Raw genomic sequence first — 19,001 nt, forward strand, 5'->3', positions numbered from 1 at the left:
GACGGGCAATTCACTCACACAAACGATAATACAAATAGAGCAGAAAACAAAAAAAAAAAATAATAAAAAATAAAAAAGCAACTCATAGCGCCCCATCCACTCACTCCCAGGGGAAGAAAAGAAAAACATGCACACGTCGATCGATAAATCAATCAGTCCAGCACCACTACCTACTGGCTGCCCTCCTTTACGCGTCTTCTTTTTTTTTTTTTTTTTTTTTTTCTTTCTTTCCCTCTGTTGCTAGAATCCTATGGTGCTGCAGTTTGCAGTTTGCCGTTGCCGATTGAAAGCGCAATCTCGAAACGAGCGAGAGCACGTTGGATTCGCTGCAACGACGAAGAAGAAGAAGGAGGAAGGAAGTAGAAATCCGACGACGATTCTAGTCGGATACAGGCTCGGCTGTTTGGTGCACAGCAGACAAGCCAATTCGACAGACTGACAGACAAACAAACAAACAAACGGATGGGGAGAAAGAAGGCTGTGACATAAGGCGGAGAGAGTGAGAGAGAGGGGGGGGGGCGACAAATGTTTTACAAGTGTGTTGGTAGGTAGGCAAGTAGACGGCAGTGAAGAAGGAAAGAACAAGTCGACCGAAAATTAGGTAGGTAGGCAGAAGAAAAATGGTGGCGGTAATGGTGGTGGTAGTGGTGGTGGAGAAAAAGGTAGATGTAAAAGTAGTGACAATTGAGAAAGAGTTGCTGACAGTACCCAAAGCCGGCCGCTCGCTCTCTCAAGTCTCCCGTCTCTCTGTAGGCATGAGAGGGACACGTAAGAGAAGTAATCTACCTTCATCCATCCCCAACCCTCCGCTCGTCGGTCGCTTTCTGCTTGCCCTCGACACGACGGTCCATCCGTCTCGCACCTTAGCCCGTTCGCTGCTCTTGAGGACCTGTCCCACCGCACTCTCGTTTGTCGTTCGCTCGCTCTTTCGCCCTCACTGACGACTCTCTAGCCTATGATAGCAGGCTCGAACATACAGAAAAGAAGGGAAGAAGAAGAAGAAGGAAATCAAGGGGGTTTCAGTCGACTCGACGAGAGAGTAATCGCGCTCACAAAAAGTGTCCCGCCGCGTCGTGGCCATGGCCAGACAAACGCGCAGTCTGTCGCCCTTGTCTCTTATCCATGAGTTGATCAAGATCGTATTGCAGCTCCGCCAACAAAACACACACACACTGCCCAACGCCATCACGTTTCCCTTTCTCTGCTGCTGGTTCCGCCATTACACGCCCTCGACCTCGCTAATTGCCAGGCCTTGCGGTGCGCCCATGTGGTGGTGGTGGTGGTGGTGGTGGTGGTGGCCCATGCCCATGCCATCTTCGCCTTCGGCTTCAGCCTCGGCCTCGCCATCGCCCTCGGGAATGCCTTCGCCGTTGCCGTTCATATCGTACTCCATCTTCTCCTGCTGTGCCATGGCCTGCGCCGACACGATCTCTGCCAGGCGCTTGAGGCGCGGCGTTTGCAGCCCTACGGACAATGTCAGTGTCGTGCAGAACTAAGGTAGTTTCGATGGAAGGCTTACAAGAAGGCGTGTACGTCTCCAAAGCCGTGATGACACGCGGCTCGGCGATCTCATAAGGCCCACTGTCCTCCATGTCGACAGCTGCGAGCAGCAACACGTCGCTCTTCTCCGTCACCTTGGACGCAACGGCCTTCATGATTTCGCCGTTGATGGGCTGCTCGTAATCGGCGACGAGGTACTGATTGAGCAGCTTCTGGATCTGGTTGGGCGAGAGCCTATTGAAAGGTTAGGAGAAATTCATGCGTTGTCGATGCAATACTCACATCCAACAAATGTCCTGAATGATTTCGATATCATTCAGGGTCGCCTTCTTGAGCTGCAGGAGCTTGGTAGCTTGCATCAAGTGCTCCAGTTGTAGAGTGCCCTCGGGCATGTCGTGGCTCTTGCACCATTCCTCGATCCTGGTGATGTTGTAGTTGATCTGGAGACCGCGCTTCCAGGAGAGGAAATTTCTGCGCATGAGCAGGTCGTTGAATGCGGTCACACCGACAAGACGCAGGAGCTCAGTGATGCACTGGGTGATGATGGAGTCTTCCAAGAAGTAGGCCTTCATTGCCTTGAAGACGCTGTTGAGAAGACTGAGAAGGTTGTCCATGCTGTAGGCGGGCGCGCTGTTGGACTGGAGCAGCTTGCCAAGGAATCTGTTGTTCTCGTTGGTGACGAAGCCGGGCAGCGATTGCGACTCAATGATCGCGGGCACAATCATCTTGTGCAGCTTCTTCTTCAGCACCTTCATCCATGTGTGGTAGATGTTGAACTCCAAGCTCTCCAGGTCGTGCTTGACAATCTCGAGCAAGCGGTCATACTCGTAGTTGTCAGTCTTTTGCGTCTCGTACCAGTCCTCGGCAAGGAAGACAAATGACAACATCTCGTGGACGTTTGACAGCCAGAAGGCGCCTGGGTTAATGGCCTCATCACCATCGTGCTGCATGACCTCCTGTTGGATGGACTGCATGACGTTGGCGAGGAACCTCTCCGACTCCTTGACGAAACCGTTGTTCCACATCTCCGAAGTGACAAGGTTGATAAGGTAGGCTGGGAACAGCACCTCCTTGTCGCTCGGTGGCGGGTTGGTCGTAGGCGATGGAATCTTGAGGTTGCGAATCAGACCAAGAGTGACTTCCTCGTTGAGCTCATCCTCGGCAGAGAGCAAGTTCTCAAGCTCCATCTCGATGCTATCGATACCAGGGTTGAAGGTAGATCCAGAGAGCGTGTTTTGTTTGTGGACGGACTGGCCAGTGATCGCCATGGAGACAGGGCGAGGGTTGTAAACGGTGCTGAAGCGTTCGACGTCGACGCGTTCACCTGCGCTCCTCCGCTTGGGCTTCTTGGAGGAAACCAGGTTGATGAGGCCGCTGGCAGGAGCGTGACTTGTGCCGTTTGTAGCGTCGCCGTTGAGAGGACCTGCGCGCTTTGCGAGTTCGAGCTGGTCTTGCAGCTCGGCAAGCTGTTGGCGCAGGGTAAGCTTCTCGCTCTCGACCTGGCTCGACCGGCGCTTGGTGTGCTCGAGCTCCTCGGTCGTGTGCCGCAGCGTTTCGCGCAGGTGCTTCTCCTCCTCTTGCAAGCGGCGCATGTTTGCAGTGCTCTCCTCGTAGTTCGACTGCAACTTGGTAAACTCCTCTTCCATCTGAGACAGACGCGCAGCCGTGATACCGGCCTGATTGGCTTCGGCCTGCAGCTCTTTTGTCCTTGCCTCGAGCGCATTGGTCCTGTTCTTCCACGAGTTGAGCTGGCTTTCGTAGTTTTGCACCTGGCCTTGAAGCGCCTTGTTCTCGCGCTTGATGGTGCCCAGAGTCTGCGTAAGTTCGACGACCTTGTTCTCGAGCTTGTAAGAGATTTGCTTGAGGTCACGAGCCTCCTCACGCAGCGACTTGTAGGTACGGCGAGCAGTTCTGCCGCGCCACAAGCTTTGGATAATGACAACCTTGCGGCGGTACTGTCGCCAGTTCTTTAGTTGCCTATAAGACCTGTAGTTGCGTTGGATACAGGTAGCAGCGTCGCGGAAGCGCTTGTCCAGGATGCTCTTCCTGAAAAGCCAACCCTTTGCGACCGAGTCGAACAGTACCACACTCTTGCGAACACGGGTAAACTTTTGCCTTTCCTTGTATCCACGATACACGCGCTGGATGGAGATGGCGGACTTGATTTGCCGCATCTCCTCGACACGTACTCGTGCCTGGTATCCACGGATAATTGCCTGTGTCGCGACAATGGCCTCGCGGGCTTCCAAATACTTGCGCCTATAGTACTTGGCACGCAGATTCTTCTGAATCATAATGGCAGCACCATTGAGGCGAGCCGTGCGCAGGTTCTCCAAAAAGGCAAGCATGCCGGCACGGAAGAAGATCTTTGTGAGACCAAGTTGGTACTTGTCGGCGCCCTGCTTCTCGGATGTCCCCAAAGCTCTTTTCAGAATCCTGTCCGCCATGTCCCTGATCTCTGCCGTCCATTCTGATGACGGGATAAGCATGTAGTATCGGAGCGCGAATTCTTCGTATGTCCACCTAGTAGGATAACCAGCGCAAGAAATGCGAACAGTCTCGAGGACACCGCAAGCACGCAACTGACTGAGAACCATGGGTCCCTCAAATTTCCACGCCTCCTTTGCCTCGTTGGGCTTGATACAGCGGATGTAGTGAACATCAGTCGAGTTGATGGTGCTCATCAGCTCAATCAGGGATGCCTTGAAGATGCCACCAAGAGTGGGCTTGCGGTTGACGGCCACCCTACGACCGGCAGAAACAACAGTGCCCGGCTTAGCGCTCGATCCGCCAGCGGTTTCCCTCTCGCGGATGGCTGCCGCCATGTCGAGCACTTCTGTAAGGAACTTGTTGCTAGAGGCCCTGAGGACTTCCATGTGCTCGTCCGGAACCGTGTCCCTGTTCTTTTCAATGAAACCTTCCGACTCGTACGTGACATCAACAGCATAATGGCAGACGGTAAACGCAGACTTTCCAAAGCGCGGCTTCTTGTAAAATTTGTGCTTGTCGCCAGAAAAGTTGTGGTGCAGCTTGGTCACAAACTGCTCATCCGATCCCATGGGCAGCCTAGATTCTTCGTCGAGCAGCGCGAGGATACCAAGCTTGCCTTCAATGAGGTCGATACAGGGCTGGTTGTCGGCAAAGTCGATGAAAGTCCAGTCGATTTGTTCTCGGAGATATTCTTCCTGCTCGAGCTTGAAGACGTGCTGGTTAAATTCCTGCTGGAGCTTCTCGTTGGCATAGTTGATGCAGAACTGCTCAAACGAGTTCTTGGCAAAGTGCTCGAAACCGTAGATATCCAGAACGCCAATGAATGACTTGACCTGACCCATGACCTCCTCGGTTGCCAAACTTTGGTTGATGTTCTCCACAAGCCAGTCGAACAGGCTCGAGTAGATGTACTTGGCAACGGAGTCACGGACAACGAGGGCTTGCGCTTGCGTGAGGTTCGAGGTGATCTTCTCCCCGCGCGTAATGAGTTGCTTCTTGACACACCATTTTGCGAAAGCAGTGGCATCGATTCCGAGCAGTTGGCAAGCCTTGACCAGGGCTGGTTCATCAGGCGACAGGGACGAGTCGGTACGAGTGGCCGTAATCTTGATGTCTCCGAGGTGTAGCAGAGAGGCGAGGATGCGGAAGATTTGCGACTGGACCTCGGGCTTGACGCCAATCGTCGTCAGAGAGCTCTTGGTCGCTTCGAACTCGGCCTTGTCGTCGACACCCTCAATGACCGGCGCGTTGCCCTGGTTCATGTAGCTAAAGTCCTCGGCAGACTTGAGCCCCAGCTCTTCCCGTTCCGCATCGGTTGCACCCGCACAAAGTTGGTAGAAAATGTGGTAGTTGCGCTCCTTGAGAGGCTGAAAGACCAATCTAGACCGCTCCAACAGGTAAACCCGAATCTTGGCACCAATGATGTCCGTCTCTTTGTTGAACAGAATCTCAATGTACTTTCCGAAACGCGACGAGTTGTCGTTGCGGGTCGTCTTTGCGTTACCAAAAGCTTCCATGATGGGGTTCGTGGCCAGAATCTGCTCTTCCGTCTCGCTCATCGTGTCTGCCCGGCCTGCTTTCCTCTTGCCAGGGTTGTCTGGAGATTCGCGCGTGGCGAAATATCTCATGATATATTTGGCGCTGACCGTTTTACCGGCACCAGACTCGCCAGAGACGACGATGGTCTGATTTCGGGCATCCCGTAACATGTCCCTGCGCTGCAGTCAGCTTTTCTTTGTTCTTGGGCCTCATGGGAGGTGGGACGTACGAGAAGGCCTCTTCAGCGATGGCGAACAAGTGAGGAGCCTGCGAAGCCCTCGACTTGCCGGCATAGACCTGCACCATGCCCGGGACATAGAGCGAATCCACGCGCGCAAAGGGGTTTGTCGCGATAAGAACAATACCGGAATATGTGTAAATCTCCTTTTGGGCATATCGGAGCTTGATGGCTTGCAGCACTGTAGCAGCGAGTCAGCGAGGGTTGGCGCAGCTTTGTTCGGGGCAAGAGTGTATAACGGACCAGCTGGTTCATTGAGATGGGAAAGATTTGTCAAATCATCGCTGGCTTCGAGCATCGTAGGATTCATGAGAGGAGGTAATGTGCCATTGGGATCGTTTGAGAGCGTTTCTACATTGGTCTCTATTGCTTTCTCCTGTTGCACGGACGTGAATTAGACAGCCGTGAGAGTCCAAAGACGCGTAGATTGGGCGTACCTCTCCGGATTCGAGCCGGAAGACAAGCTTGACCTTGTCGCCGTCGACGAGCTTCTGCTCCACCTCGGACGCAACCCAGCCTTCGGTCGCATCGGGTTGCCAGGCGCGGGTGCCGACCTCATAGATGTGCGCCATGGTGGGAGGAGGGGAGCGGCGTGCACAAGGGCACAGCGCAGCTCTGGGGTTGTTGGCGGGGTGAAGGAAGGTGGGAGCTGGAGTTGGGTCGGTGTCGAACTCCTGGCTGGATTAAGGTAGACCGGGAGAGGCGCGCGGTCCAGGCGGGCAAACAAACCGAGACCAGGAGCGGAATTCTAACAAAGCAAAGGCGAAGGAGGGAGAGAATGGTGCATCAGCGGGGTTGCTTCCTCAGAGATGCAGCATGCCATGCGAAAGGGGAGGCTTCGGTGGGCGGCGGCGGCGGCGGCGGCGGTGGAGGAGAGGTTGAGGGTCGAGGAAATAGTAGGGTGGGTGGGTCAGAGCAATGTAGCTCCCGAAGCGTAGGTAGGCACGGTAGGATGCTTGAAACTGCACGGAGGCACACCGCTTGCTACTGCCTGCCTCTGCACCCGCCACGCGCCAAGCCCCATCACCATCAGCCCCTGACCCGTCTCGAGCTTCAACTGTCATTGTCACTACTTGCTGTAAGTACCTACCTACAACAAGAGTAATTGTTGCAGGTGGGTGGCATTGCAGGCGAATAAACATCTCTCTGACGCTGACGTTCATACACAGTCCCTGCAGCTGCTGCAATTCGCGGCTCTCGTCAGGTTGGCTCCCTCAACCCCTGCGAGCCCCCATCACCACCCTGCTGCTCTCAGGTCCTGGCTGCCCTACAGGTACCGTATGACCATAGCGCTCCCTCTTCTCCGCATGTCGTCATCTCCATCGTGCAGGTCGGGTATCGCTATTGCCATGGCCAGATGTCATCAAACTTTAGGCACAAGCTTTTTACCTATCTGTGGCTGCTTTGTAAACACGGCCCAACCCCTTCCATCCTCTCCTCTCAGCCCTGCTTTTGCTCCAGATCTCGCCGAGTGATCTTCACTCGCACATCGCCCGCCGGCCTGGCTGTGAGAGGCGCCTCTTTGCTGCCGGGTACCATCCACAGGCCCGTCTTGCTCGCCGGCTCAAAGTTCCACACGGCCAAAACACTAGCCACCGTGGCGGCCGCCAGCCGACGCGCAAACTCTCCCGTCCCATTCATGCGCCACATGCCATTGTTGTGCTTGACGTGGCCCCAATCCGCCTTGCCCGACCTGTTTACAAACCGGCTCGGCTTCCACTTCTTCGGCTCGTAGTACGCCCCAATGTCCGTGTTCAGCAACTTGTTCGAAACGTCAACATGGTCGCCCTTCTTCACGTGGTACGTCGACGCCATGCCTGCCGACTCGTCTGCCATGCTGAAATTCTGCCTGGCCTGCTTCACCGACCATGCCGTGTTGTACATGCGCGCCGTCTCCATGAAGCAGCTGTTCAGCAGCGCGCACTTGTCTGCCAGCCCATCCATATCAATGTCCAGCCGAGGCGGCTCCGGCAGGTTGAAGTCGTTGGTCGGCTGCTGTACTCGGCAATATGGCCGAGTCTCGTCGCGGATGCGGTCTGCAAGCCCTGGCTCTGCAACGACGTGGAGGAGCATCCAGAAGACCAAGTCGCGAGCACTGGCGTTGAGCGCCCAGACAATGCTGAGGTCTGTACATGCACGTGCCGTCGGGGACACGCCGGAGCCGTCCATGATTTGCTGAGAAGCGGTATATGCCGCTGAGAAGTCGCCAATATCCGTTGCTGTCGTGATTACATCTTCCCCGAGCATTTCTCGCTCCCACGACTCCCTCAGAGCCGCCATTTGGCGCAGGAGGCTTCTCCGTCCAATGTGTCCTGCGGGAAGCCCCGGCCAGGGTGCCCAGCGAGGCAGTCCAGTTGCCATGATGTAAAAGTTCTTTTCGAGCGCCAACATGCTCTCGTGGAAGGTGGGATGATCATCCAAAAAGGAGACGCCTGCATATGCAGCATTCATGATCTGTCCAACGAATTCGCGCGTCAGGGGGAGCATGTTCGCTTCCGAGTACGTTGTTCCCCCCTGGACCTCGACCGTCGTAGTCATGCTCACTCTCTCCCACGGTAACTGGTCAACCTGGCTCTCGTTGAAGGTCATCAGGTCCGGAACATTTTCCCTGATGAGGACGACGGCCTTGTTGGCCAGCGATTTGGCATGTTCTTGGGTAAATATCAGATTGTAAAACTCGCCAGAAAGAGGGTCGTCGTTGAAGCCGAATGCATTCTTTCGCATGCTGGATGCAAGCTCCTGGTCATCTGCCGAATCTGCATTGTCCTCCTCGAGCTTTTCAGCTGAGAAAATTGAGCCGGCCAAAACATGTGTGATGCCAGCAAGCTTCAATGCGAAAATGTTTTGGTTGTTTGCGTCCCTTTCAAAAATGTTAGGAATATTGCTGTACGCATTACTTGCTAACGCACCTGATATTTACCAGCCATCCCGTCCTTCCAAAGAGCAGCGACATCAAGTGCCCAATGTAAGGCAGGAAGTAGGAAATCGTTGGTGCAGTGCCATTGGCGCTGCCGGCAGCACTCTGATACCGCCGCCCAGTCAATAAGCTAGTAAGAAGTCCCACCAAGACGGTAAAGACGGCAAAGCCCGCTGCCAACAGCGGTTTCTCATAGGTGCGCAACGGCTCTGGTACTGAGTGGTGGTTAGGACAAGCGAGACGGGCAGGGATAGGGACTGAAATGGAAGGAAACAAAAACGACGAGGGGTGGACCATGACAACGGAGGATTGCGAAGAAATTGACGCTTCGAGCTGTTGCCTTCTCCTTCTCGTGTATTGATGAAAACGGGGAAAAGAAACGTTCAGAGAAAACCGCCTGCTTACCTCCGACCCAGCCCTTTGCCGCCGCAATACCGAGACCTCCACCGACGTAGACCGAACTCCAGAACAGCGCCTTGCGCTGCAAATACACAGATATCAGAACTTCCATCTCTTTTTTTTTTCTTTTTTTTTTTTTGCACCACCAGTGAAGAAAGACGGAAAAGGGAGAGAGGTAAAGAAGGGGACGCCTGGCTGCGTAAGGAGAGCCGGACAAGGAACAGGCAGCACGCGAGCCAGGAAGAGGAGGTTCCGGAGCGAGCAGTCAATGGCGAGCTCGAGTGTATGATGCGGTGGAAAAGAAGAAATAGGATGAAAGAAGGATGAGGCCCAAGATTCAGAAAAGCGTTGGCCGCAGTAGCAGCGGTGGTAGCAGGCAAAAGGTGCGACAGGGTGTGCCGGGGGCAGGAGGAACAGCGGACGGGTCGCAGGTTTGAGTGTGGATCAAGTGGCGGCGGATCGCTTTTGTTGCGTTTTCATCAGTTAAGGGGTGCGGGAGGAGAGATGGTCGTCCGTGACGCTGTGCGAGTTCAAAGATGAGATGTCGCCGTAGTCTGGATGGGAAAGTACACGAGGGGCGGTCGAGAATTCGGCGTGACCACTGCACGAGTTTGCAGCGCATTGCCTGGACGTTGAAGCTGACTGTTTAGCATAGCATGTTTGGGAATAGACTAAAGTGAACAAAAGCAAAACAATCCATAGAATCTGAAAACAAAAACTATAGAGCTCAAGCAGGACCGCATGCCAATTGCTCATGGTCCAAATCACCACAATCAGGGGACCCCCTCCGGCAACGACTTCTTCACTCGTGCAGCCCTACCACGCAAACCGTTCATCAACCATCACGAACTCTCAACTCTTTGAATTCCATCACCGCTGTTACCTTTCCTCTCCAACATGGCACCCAAGACCCTCAACTTCATCACGGGCAACGCAAACAAGCTTGCCGAAGTGCAGGCGATCCTCGCACCAACCGGCGTGCACCTCACCAACCAAAGCCTCGACCTAGTTGAGATACAGGGCACAGTCGAGGAGGTGACGATTGACAAGGCGAGAAGGGCGGCTGAGGCGGTAAGTTATTAAATTTTTTCATGGCCAATTTTTCTTTTTCACTTTTTCCGCCGCATCGTCATCTTTTGCTTCCTCTTTTTTTTTTTTTTTTTTTCCCTTTGGACTCTCAACATGCTCCCATTTCCACCTCTTCTCAAAATAACTAGTGAAACCATTCAATTACAAATTCAAGAGCTGGGACAGAATGAAAACGAAGAACGGGCGCAATATACAGCTTCGCAGTATCGATCCACCCACGCTGACGCTCTGACAGGTCAACGGACCTGTCCTGGTGGAAGACACCTGCCTCTGCTTCAAGGCCATGAACGACCTCCCAGGACCATACATGTGCGTCTCTCATGCGTGACCCTCCCACCTCATTATATAATCCTCTCCTTCACCCTGTCAAAACTAACCTCACGACAGCAAATGGTTCATGCAGTCCATCGGCGTGGGCAACCTGCACAAGATGCTCGAGGGCTTCGCCGACACGTCGGCACAGGCCGTGTGCACATTTGGCTACTCGGAGGGCCCAGGCCACGAGCCGATTCTGTTCCAGGGACGGACGGACGTAAGTGAATTTGACCATGTTGCATTAGATGACTGATGATTGGTGATGTCCGCCGAATGAGACGGGAGGAAGATGCTAACGCTTGATGCCTGTTGCAAAGGGGAAAATCGTGCCCGCACGCGGTCCGACGAACTTTGGTGAGTCTGTCCCATCATATAACTTCCATCAATCAAAGCATCCGATCTTCCTTTCTTCCCTTGTGCCTCTCCGTCTCCCTCTCTCCCCAGCCTGTGCTATTCTCCCTTCCACTCGGCCGAAACGAAGACTGACATACTATCCTTCCCGCCTTGCAGGCTGGGACGCGGCGTTCGAATACGACGGACGCGAGACGTACGCCGAGATGGACAAGACGGAGAAGAACAAGATTTCGCACCGCGGCAAGGCGTTGGCCAAGCTGGTCGAATGGTTGAAGGTGAATGTGTAGATGGAGGACAGAGACGGACGGTTAAGATAATTAAAAGACCAGGGGATGAGGTTCAGAGGAAGATGAGAAGAAGCGGGAGATTCCTCTGGCGTATGTCCGTGCGTGGTAGTGTCGCGGTCGAGCAGCCAGTAATCAAACGACTCTCTTCAGAAAGTAAATCCCCAAGCGGTGGTGCGAAGGCTGCCGGTCCTCGTCTGCCCTGGCATATAATGCTCCTGATCTCCAAATCTTGATGGCCACCCACGAGGGCTTGGATGCTTCCTGTCCGCCCATCTTGAAGCATTTGCGCATCCTCATCGCTATTCCGTCTTGCAGCTCGCCAGCTCCTGTCCAAATATTCCTCTTCCGTCCGTCAAGCAATGGTTGCACCTTATCCCCCGCAAACGGAAGCCCATCAGTGATCCCTCTGTGCGTCAATCAAATCACTCCTCGTCCTCCTCCTCCTCCTTGTCATCTTCACCCGGTCCGCCCATCTCAACACCGTCCTCGTGATCGCTCTTCCACTGCCTAACCCACGCCTCCATGCGCTCAACATTCGCGTCGACCTGGTCCGCCTCGTCGCTCGTCAGCTGGACGACGCATTCCTCGTCGAACGCTTCGCGCGCCTCGTCGACCAGCACCTCCATGATCTCGCAGTCCATGTTGTCGTCGAGCTTCTTGCCGGCGTAGCCGCGCGCCGCCAGCCGGTCGTACAGCCGCGTCGAGTTGCAGCGCAGCACCACGACCAGGTCGATCCAGCGCCGCGGGAAGAGGTCGCAGGCGTGCCAGTCGATGATGAGGCCGCCGGCTTGGGCTTCGTTTTCGAGCGCGTCGAGGAGCTGTGTGCCGTGCGTCATCAGCCTCTGCTGTCATGCCATGCCCACTCGCCACATAGGTATTTTTGGGCGACTTGTGTGAATCAACCCACCTTGTCCTCGTCGACCACCCAACTACCAACCTCCTCGTCGTATCCGTCGTAGCAGTCGCGCTCCTTGGCCACCTGATTGACGCTGATGTGGCGCAGCCCTGTCGCTGCCGCCAGCTGCTCTGCGTGTGTCGTCTTGCCGGTGCCCGGTGTGCCAGTAATGATGACGTTTGGAAGCGTGCGCTTAGGCATGGTTGCGAGTAGCGGTGATTGCGTCAAGGTCGGTAGTTGGATGATTTGATGTGAGTTGCCGTCCGCCGAGCGTTCCGTATGATCTCTTGTGTAGGGGAGAGAGGAAGGCTGTGAGTATGGCGCAAGCTCCGGTTGTGTAGATGTTTTGATCGTCTTATACGGCTGTTGTTTCGTTGAAATGCGCTTGAAATCGAGTGCCGGCGCTTGTATGGACCAATATTCAGAGCACAAGAAAATGAGAAACGAGGTAAATCGAATCGGTGAAATTAGGTCGACTTCTTTCGAGTGCTGTTTGTTGACAGGGAGATTCAAAAGCTATGCTGGTTGAGACCAAAATTTCGTCGGCGTTCGGTTTGACAATCGCCGACCTTGTCCGCGGCGTGCGGGAGCCGGGGAAGGATGAGAACAGGGATAAAACTGTGAGGACAGCGGTTGGAGTGGATCTCAGCCAGTGGACTAGAAACCAACTCTTCCAGAAAGGCTCAATGCTTCGCCAGTACATCTCAACGCAACGGAAAGAATCCAATGATCTAATCATCATTAGGCCGACTTAGAGCCCCTCATTCATTCATCTTTCTATTCGGATATTTTCAAAAAAATAATGCAGCAAAGCCGGGGGTTACAGCAATCGCAAGTCGGAGTTCCCCTTCCAAAAACAGCTTGGCCTTGCCTGATCTCTCAAAATCACGCAGTACATAAGCCCATTTGCATCCCATCTATGTCATGTCCAAATCCCTGGATTCTCTCTTTACAACTTGTGCTGGTCACCAGCGACGGGCCACTGGTAGCCAGCAGCATCGCTGAACTTGTAGCCGTACGAGGAAGTGAAGTCGTCGAGTACGGCGGGGCCACGGGAACCTGCAAGAGTCAGCATTGGAAAGTTGGAGTTTTGAGTTTGGCACTAACCGTAGGGGTACTCCATGGGGATAATCTCCTTGTTGTCGTCGAGGTAGTGCAACAGAGGGGTGAAGATCCTCCAGGACGCGTCTAGCTCGTCGTCACGGACAAAGTTGGAGTGGTCGCCCTTGAGGGCGTCGAGGATAAGGGATTCGTAGGCCTCGGGGATCTTGAGGTCAGAGAAGCGGCGGCGGTAGGTGAGGTCGAGCTCGGTGACGACAGTCTGCATGCTGAGACCGGGCAGCTTCGAGTTCATCTTGATGTAAACGGACTCGTTGGGCTGGACGCGGATGACAAGCTCGTTACGGGGGATGTCCTTGAAGATGCCAGAGGTGACATCCTTGAACTGGATGCGGACCTCCGTCTTTTGCTCGTTGAGAGCTGCCAAGCGTCAGTTATGCTAATTTCTCAATTGTTGCGGTCAAACTCACCCTTGCCGGCCTTGAGGATGAAAGGAACGCCATCCCACCTCTCGTTCTTGATGTAGGCAACCATGGAGGCGAAAGTGGGGCAGCGCGAGTCCCTGGGGACGGTGTCGTCCTCCTTGTAGCCGGGCTTGCTGCCGTCGAGGGACTTGCCGTACTGGCCGATGATGACGTTCTTGGGCTCGATGGAGGGCATGGCACGGAGAACGCGGACCTTCTCGTCACGAATGTCCTCAGCGGAGAAGGAAATGGGACGCTCCATGGTGAGCAGAGTCAGAACCTGGAGCAAGTCTGCTTCATGTCAGCCAGATATCTCAACCAAAGGTCTCGATGCCTTACGGTTCTGCATAACGTCACGGATGATGCCAAACTCGTCAAAGTAGCCACCACGGCCCTCGGTGCCGAAAGGCTCCTTGAACGAGATCTGGACGTTGTCGATGTGGTTCCTGTTCCAGGTAGCGCCGAAGAATTCGTTACCAAACCGGAGGATGAGTATGTTCTTGACCATCTCCTTGCCCAGGTAGTGGTCAATACGGAAGAGCTCCTCCTCGTTCCAGTCAGGCGCAAGTGCGCGCTGGAGCTCGCGCGAGCTGGGAAGGTCCTTGCCAAAAGGCTTCTCAACCTGTGGTCCGAGTCAGCAAGATTGGCTCTTCATCGACCTGGAGACATACAATGACGCGGGAGACGCCGTTTTTGGGGTAGCAGTTGCGCTTGAGCTGCTGGGAGACGCTAATGAAGACCGAGGGAGGCAGGGCCATATAGAAGACACGGTGAGTCTCCTTGCGGCCAGCCTCGAGCTCCTCGAGGTGCTTCCTCAAGTTGATGAAAGATTCGTCCTGGTCGTACTGACCGGAGATGTAGGAGCAGAATTTGCAGAACTCGTCCAGTTGCTCCTCCATCTCCTTGGTGGGGGTCTTGATGTACGACTTGACGCGCTTGAGGTACTCCTCACGGTCCATCTTGGTCCGCGCATATCCGACAATCTTGACATTGGCGGGAAGGAAGTTGTTGCGGTACTGTAGGGTTCAAAGGGTTAGGTCTGACAGGCCCTTTGTGGCGGCGGATCTGACAAGAGCTACTCACGAGGCCGAAGAGGGCGGGGAACTGCGAAAAAAAAAAAAAAAAAAGTTGTTAGCGACACAGTTTTTGTAGCGAATCAAGTCGGCTTACCGTCTTCTTCTTGGCAAGGTCACCGGAGGCACCGAGGACGACGACGATGGTGTTGTCCTTGAGCTCGATAGTGCTGCGGGGCACGGCGGTTAGCTCATGGCGTCACCGATTGAAGCGCGGGTCGGACGGCAGCTCGCCGTTGTGGTCACACTGACAGCGGCTTCGAGCAGTAGCGCGGGATGCGGGAGTAAAGGTACGGGGTCCGACAGCGGGCGGGACAAGAGGGAGACTTACCCAGCGTTGGGCTCGACGTCGGGCGTGATGATGGTGTCAGGCATGGCGAAGGTTGGGAGAGGGATGGACGAAGGAGGAGAGAAGGACGGTGAAGCTGGCTGGCGGGATGGGGGTGGATGGAGGTGGTGAAGAGGGAGGGCGCTGGAGAGATGGGAGGCGGGCGGGATGCTCAGGCAGTGAGTGGGTGGAGGGTGTTGAAGGGAGTTTGGTCGACACTAGTGGGGTTGCAGATTATTCGGGGAGTGACGCAAATCGATACAGTACAAGTAGGTACTGGGTAAACAATTCACGAAAAGAGTCCCCGCGCACCGTCCGAGAGCGAAGCCTCTACTTTTATCCAGCCCAGCCCAGCCCAGCCCAGTCCAGTCCAGCTCAATCCATCCATTGGCCCCGAAGACCGGAACAGCGAAGGATCAGTCATCGTCAACCCGCCCTTTGTCACTTTAACTCCCCAAAACTCCGCGCCCACGGCCCACATGCACCCGTCTGTTTGCGACGATTCCGAAGCATCTGCTGCTCGCTCAGCGCTTGTGGTCATAATGCGAACACGCCCGCGACGTTTGGAGGCCTCGGCCTCAGCCAAGCTCGAGTCTCAGTCCAGCCCAACAAGGTCGAGTCCGTGTCTCTTCCGGACGGAATATGCAACCACAGCTACACAGCCGGACCGGACCTCCGCTTATCTGCAGCGGAGCAAAGTCGCCGTCGGTGCTGGACAACCAGGTACGTAGCTACATGTCGGGTAGCTTTATTAGGAATCTCAGCGACCACAGCTCCCGTCGGCGCACACCACGAGGCCACCGTCTCCGCGACGACGCGCAGCCGAGCAATCCCGTGGCGGCCATCTGCCATTAAAAAACATCTACAATGAAGTCCTGCAGGATTCCCTACCATTTGCCCCGTAAGTACCAAGGAAGCTTCGTGTCTCGGGCTGCAGCGTGGGACAGAAGCTCGGGTTTGGAGACTCGCACTGTCTTCAGTTCGGACCCGGCAACCATGACGTCGCCCGAGCCAACCGCGGGCGTGAGGTGCAACGGCACTGGGGTGGGAAGAAAGCCGACGAAGCCGACATGGGACGGCCCCATCCCACCACCGCAACGAAGCACGACACCAGAGCTCCAGCCATGCCCATCCCAGCACTTCTGGACCCCCTTCCAGCCTGCTCTTTTGCACCGCCAGTAGCCGCTTTGGGTCAAGCTCACTAGATTCCACCTCGTTTTCTCCTCAGCCAAATCTCACCGGCGAACCACCAAACATTGTCCAGTCGCATCAATGCTCCGTCAGCTTCTACTTTAGTCTATACATACACTTTTTCATACAAGCTCTTTTCGCGAAACGTCATCCCACGTGATGGATGAGGGACGAGAACTGGCTGAAAAAAAAAAAAAGAGTTTACAAATCATCCGACTCCACCCAGCTGTTCGCCTTGATCAGCCCTGGCCTCCGAAACTCGCCCGGAAACGAGCAGCGCAACGAGCGAAGTCGCTGTCGCGCTCTGGGCTGGCCGACGCGCCGGCCCGAGCACTGACACCATGAACTCAGGTGCCTACAGTACACTGTGCTGCTAGCCTTTGCAACCACTAATCTACTGGTCCTCCTTCAGAAACTCAAGGACCGCTGCAAGATCACCGTCATTAGCTTGGCAATTCCTCAAAAACGATCAAACGGCCTGGAACAAGACTCACCCTGCCTGAACTCCTCTGGCTTTTCCGATATGACCCAGTGTCCACAGTCGATGTCGGCCCTCTTGAACAGCGGGAAGAACCTCCCAGTGATCGGCAACGTCTCATCGGAGACGTAGTGGCTCTGCGTGCCCCTAACCATCAGCGTGCGTCCCTCATACCTGGCCTCGTCGGGGCTCTTAAATGGGAAGTCGCCCATGGCATCGAGCGATTTTGCCAGGTAGTTGAGCGGAATCGTGAAGTGAAGCGTCTCGTCCTCGGCGCGGCGCTTCATGTTGGCAAAGAGGAACCATTCCACCGCCTGGTCAGGACAATACGGCTTAATGATCTCGTGAGCCTGCTTGTGCTTGAGTATACGGGCCTCATCGATTGCCTTCATGCCCTTGACGTATGCCGCAAAGTCGTTCTTGAGCGCCGCATCGACGGGCGCATTGTCAACGGGAATCAGATCACGGACGATTTGCGGTTTGCGCAGGGCGACTGTCATGACTGTCTTCGCGCCCATTGAGTGTCCGATGAGCGTCGAGCCATTGAGGCGGTGCTCGTCCATGAATCCTTCCACATCCTCGGCCATGGCAACGTAGTCGTGTCGCGGGTCGTGGGGCGAGTCGCCGTGGTTCCTCAGGTCCAACGCGTAAATTGGCCGGCGCAGGTCGCGCGCGAGCTGCCTGTTCTCCAATGTCAGTCTGCCTCCTTTCGCCAGACCCCAGCAGACCATGGCCGTCTACAATCCTCAATATAAGAGTGGGCGTCGTACTTGCTAATGCTCCTGTTGTTCCTCTTGGACCCAAACAGTCCATGGGTAATCAATATCGGAGCAGCTTCTGACGCCGACTTGCCGGTGCTCGGTTCCGCCTTGGGCGGCTCATGCAGCTCGTATGCCAGCTTCAAGCTCGCGAGCGGTCGCGTTGTGCCGAACGCTCTTGTCGTCGTCGCTGTCGTCGTCGTCAACGGGCGCGCGGCGAGAGCGCGCAATGGCGAAGCCATGGATCGAGCGAGGTGAGGCATTGCGTTTGCGATTCCAATTGACGTGGTGCAGGCAGAAGTGCAGAAGTACGTCGCAACGAATGTCGAGTTCGAGAAGTGCGCGTTTGGCGGTCGAAAAAAAATGGGGTCGACGAAGGTCGGCGGCGAGCAGAAATAAAAGACCGAGCGAGTCGAGGCCGGTGCTGCGCTATCCGTCCGCAGCTGCTAAACAAGGCGTGTAGCTGAAGGTGTTCGATGGCTGATGCGAGATACGTGTAGGTAGGTAGATAGTTAGAGTCGTGCCCGGTCTGCAAATTGACGATGCAACAGTTCTTGATGAGTCAGGCAGCTGGGACGACTTTTCCGCCGTCCGTCCCATGTACTACTTACAGTTCTAGGCCAAAAGTATTAGCGAGAATTCCCCGCGACGCGACACGCGAAACTCGCGTCGCGTACACCCACCACCTTCACTTCACCACAATTATGGCACCACGCAATCCTTTAAGGCCAATCTTTGGCAATAAGCAGCCTAAGAAGGAACTCTCTTCGACCCAAAGGGCACTCATCATTTCGGCACACTTCTCAGGCAAGAAACCTGCGACAATTACACGCGAGCTACGCGTCCCAGATTTAACCGTTCAATACACCTTAAAGAACGCAACTCCTAACTACACCGGTATATCTAAGGCGCGCGCCGGTCGGCCCAAGGCAACTACATCTCATGATGAACGCATTATCGTTCGCGAAGCGCGACTCCACCCCTAGGACACCTACCTACAACTATTAGAACAATGCGGCTTCCCAATTTCAAAGACCACCTACTACCGTATCTTAAAGCGGTATGGGATTACAAAATGGCGCGCGGCGAAGCGTCCCGCATTAACACTAACTCATGCGGCCATTCATCTTGCTTAGGCTAAGGCGCGTAGGCATTAGACGATTAAGTAATGGCAACAAATCATCTAGAGTAACGAGTGCTCTGCCGAAAGAGAAAAGGGCGGAACATAGGTATGGGTTTTCCGCACGCCAGACCAGAAATAGGACAAGGATATGGTGGATACATATAAAAAAGGAAAGGATGTATCTGTCATGGTCTAGGCTGCGTTTTCTAGTGCACTTAGTCGCAGTGATTTAGTGGTTATGGAGCGCGACCTAGAGGCTAAGAAGAATGGCTACTCTACTAACTCTTACATCTAGGTGCTCAACGAAATGATCCCTACTCTATAGGAACTAGGCATGGAATTCATGCAGGATAACGCCCCTATCCATAAAGCTAAAAAGGTTAAGCAGTGGTTTAAAGACCACGCTATACTGATAATTAATTGGCCACCCTATTCACTAGACATGAATCCGATTAAGCACCTCTAGTTTCACCTTAAATCTATTATACTAAACAATAGACCAGA

General features: G+C 54.6%; 9 protein-coding genes across 9 annotated transcripts; 3 read left to right on the plus strand and 6 right to left on the minus strand.

Annotated features, from left to right (window-relative positions):
• Positions 1-1,005: 1,005 nt before the first annotated feature.
• Positions 1,006-5,841, minus strand: IWZ02DRAFT_272147 (putative myosin MYO2). Its single transcript, XM_066763510.1, has 3 exons — positions 1,783-5,841; positions 1,520-1,734; positions 1,006-1,464 (listed from the first exon to the last, which is right to left on the minus strand). The coding sequence occupies exons 1-3, from the start codon at positions 5,697-5,699 to the stop codon at positions 1,220-1,222; spliced, it is 4,377 nt and encodes a 1,458-aa protein (XP_066622214.1). The 5' UTR covers positions 5,700-5,841; the 3' UTR covers positions 1,006-1,219.
• IWZ02DRAFT_272146 (uncharacterized protein) lies at positions 5,842-6,454 on the minus strand. The gene is made up of 2 exons (XM_066763509.1): positions 6,011-6,454; positions 5,842-5,948 (listed from the first exon to the last, which is right to left on the minus strand). Exon 1 carries the CDS (start codon positions 6,337-6,339, stop codon positions 6,046-6,048), a length of 294 nt encoding a protein of 97 aa, XP_066622215.1. The 5' UTR covers positions 6,340-6,454; the 3' UTR covers positions 5,842-5,948; positions 6,011-6,045.
• Positions 6,455-7,068: 614 nt separating this feature from the next.
• On the minus strand, positions 7,069-9,307 carry IWZ02DRAFT_271797 (cytochrome P450). The gene is made up of 3 exons (XM_066763504.1): positions 9,090-9,307; positions 8,677-8,899; positions 7,069-8,627 (listed from the first exon to the last, which is right to left on the minus strand). The coding sequence occupies exons 1-3, from the start codon at positions 9,193-9,195 to the stop codon at positions 7,208-7,210; spliced, it is 1,749 nt and encodes a 582-aa protein (XP_066622216.1). The 5' UTR covers positions 9,196-9,307; the 3' UTR covers positions 7,069-7,207.
• Positions 9,308-9,818: 511 nt separating this feature from the next.
• On the plus strand, positions 9,819-11,339 carry IWZ02DRAFT_271805 (inosine triphosphate pyrophosphatase-like protein). Its single transcript, XM_066763505.1, has 5 exons — positions 9,819-10,154; positions 10,408-10,481; positions 10,560-10,704; positions 10,805-10,841; positions 10,998-11,339. Exons 1-5 carry the CDS (start codon positions 9,981-9,983, stop codon positions 11,126-11,128), a joined length of 561 nt encoding a protein of 186 aa, XP_066622217.1. The 5' UTR covers positions 9,819-9,980; the 3' UTR covers positions 11,129-11,339.
• On the minus strand, positions 11,132-12,334 carry IWZ02DRAFT_271928 (AAA domain-containing protein). The gene is made up of 2 exons (XM_066763508.1): positions 12,036-12,334; positions 11,132-11,946 (listed from the first exon to the last, which is right to left on the minus strand). Exons 1-2 carry the CDS (start codon positions 12,222-12,224, stop codon positions 11,551-11,553), a joined length of 585 nt encoding a protein of 194 aa, XP_066622218.1. The 5' UTR covers positions 12,225-12,334; the 3' UTR covers positions 11,132-11,550.
• A 325-nt stretch (positions 12,335-12,659) lies between these two features.
• On the minus strand, positions 12,660-15,239 carry IWZ02DRAFT_452146 (glucose-6-phosphate dehydrogenase). The gene is made up of 8 exons (XM_066767568.1): positions 14,951-15,239; positions 14,717-14,789; positions 14,630-14,650; positions 14,218-14,562; positions 13,886-14,168; positions 13,553-13,837; positions 13,131-13,502; positions 12,660-13,082 (listed from the first exon to the last, which is right to left on the minus strand). Exons 1-8 carry the CDS (start codon positions 14,992-14,994, stop codon positions 12,973-12,975), a joined length of 1,533 nt encoding a protein of 510 aa, XP_066622219.1. The 5' UTR covers positions 14,995-15,239; the 3' UTR covers positions 12,660-12,972.
• On the plus strand, positions 14,889-15,870 carry IWZ02DRAFT_271836 (uncharacterized protein). The gene has a single exon (XM_066763506.1). The coding sequence runs from the start codon at positions 15,057-15,059 to the stop codon at positions 15,816-15,818; it is 762 nt and encodes a 253-aa protein (XP_066622220.1). The 5' UTR covers positions 14,889-15,056; the 3' UTR covers positions 15,819-15,870.
• Positions 15,871-16,532: 662 nt separating this feature from the next.
• Positions 16,533-17,616, minus strand: IWZ02DRAFT_490761 (Alpha/Beta hydrolase protein; the record flags this gene model as incomplete). Its single annotated transcript, XM_066769687.1, has 3 exons — positions 16,533-16,564; positions 16,633-17,297; positions 17,387-17,616. 3 exons carry the CDS (start codon positions 17,614-17,616, stop codon positions 16,533-16,535), a joined length of 927 nt encoding a protein of 308 aa, XP_066622221.1.
• A 300-nt stretch (positions 17,617-17,916) lies between these two features.
• Positions 17,917-18,360, plus strand: IWZ02DRAFT_433309 (uncharacterized protein; the record flags this gene model as incomplete). The annotated part of the gene is made up of 1 exon (XM_066766285.1): positions 17,917-18,360. The coding sequence occupies one exon, from the start codon at positions 17,917-17,919 to the stop codon at positions 18,358-18,360; it is 444 nt and encodes a 147-aa protein (XP_066622222.1).
• Positions 18,361-19,001: the final 641 nt, after the last annotated feature.

The sequence above is a fragment of the Phyllosticta citriasiana genome (genome assembly GCF_038021145.1).
Source record: "Phyllosticta citriasiana strain CBS 120426 chromosome Unknown IWZ02scaffold_7, whole genome shotgun sequence".
NCBI classification, from domain to species: domain Eukaryota; kingdom Fungi; phylum Ascomycota; class Dothideomycetes; order Botryosphaeriales; family Phyllostictaceae; genus Phyllosticta; species Phyllosticta citriasiana.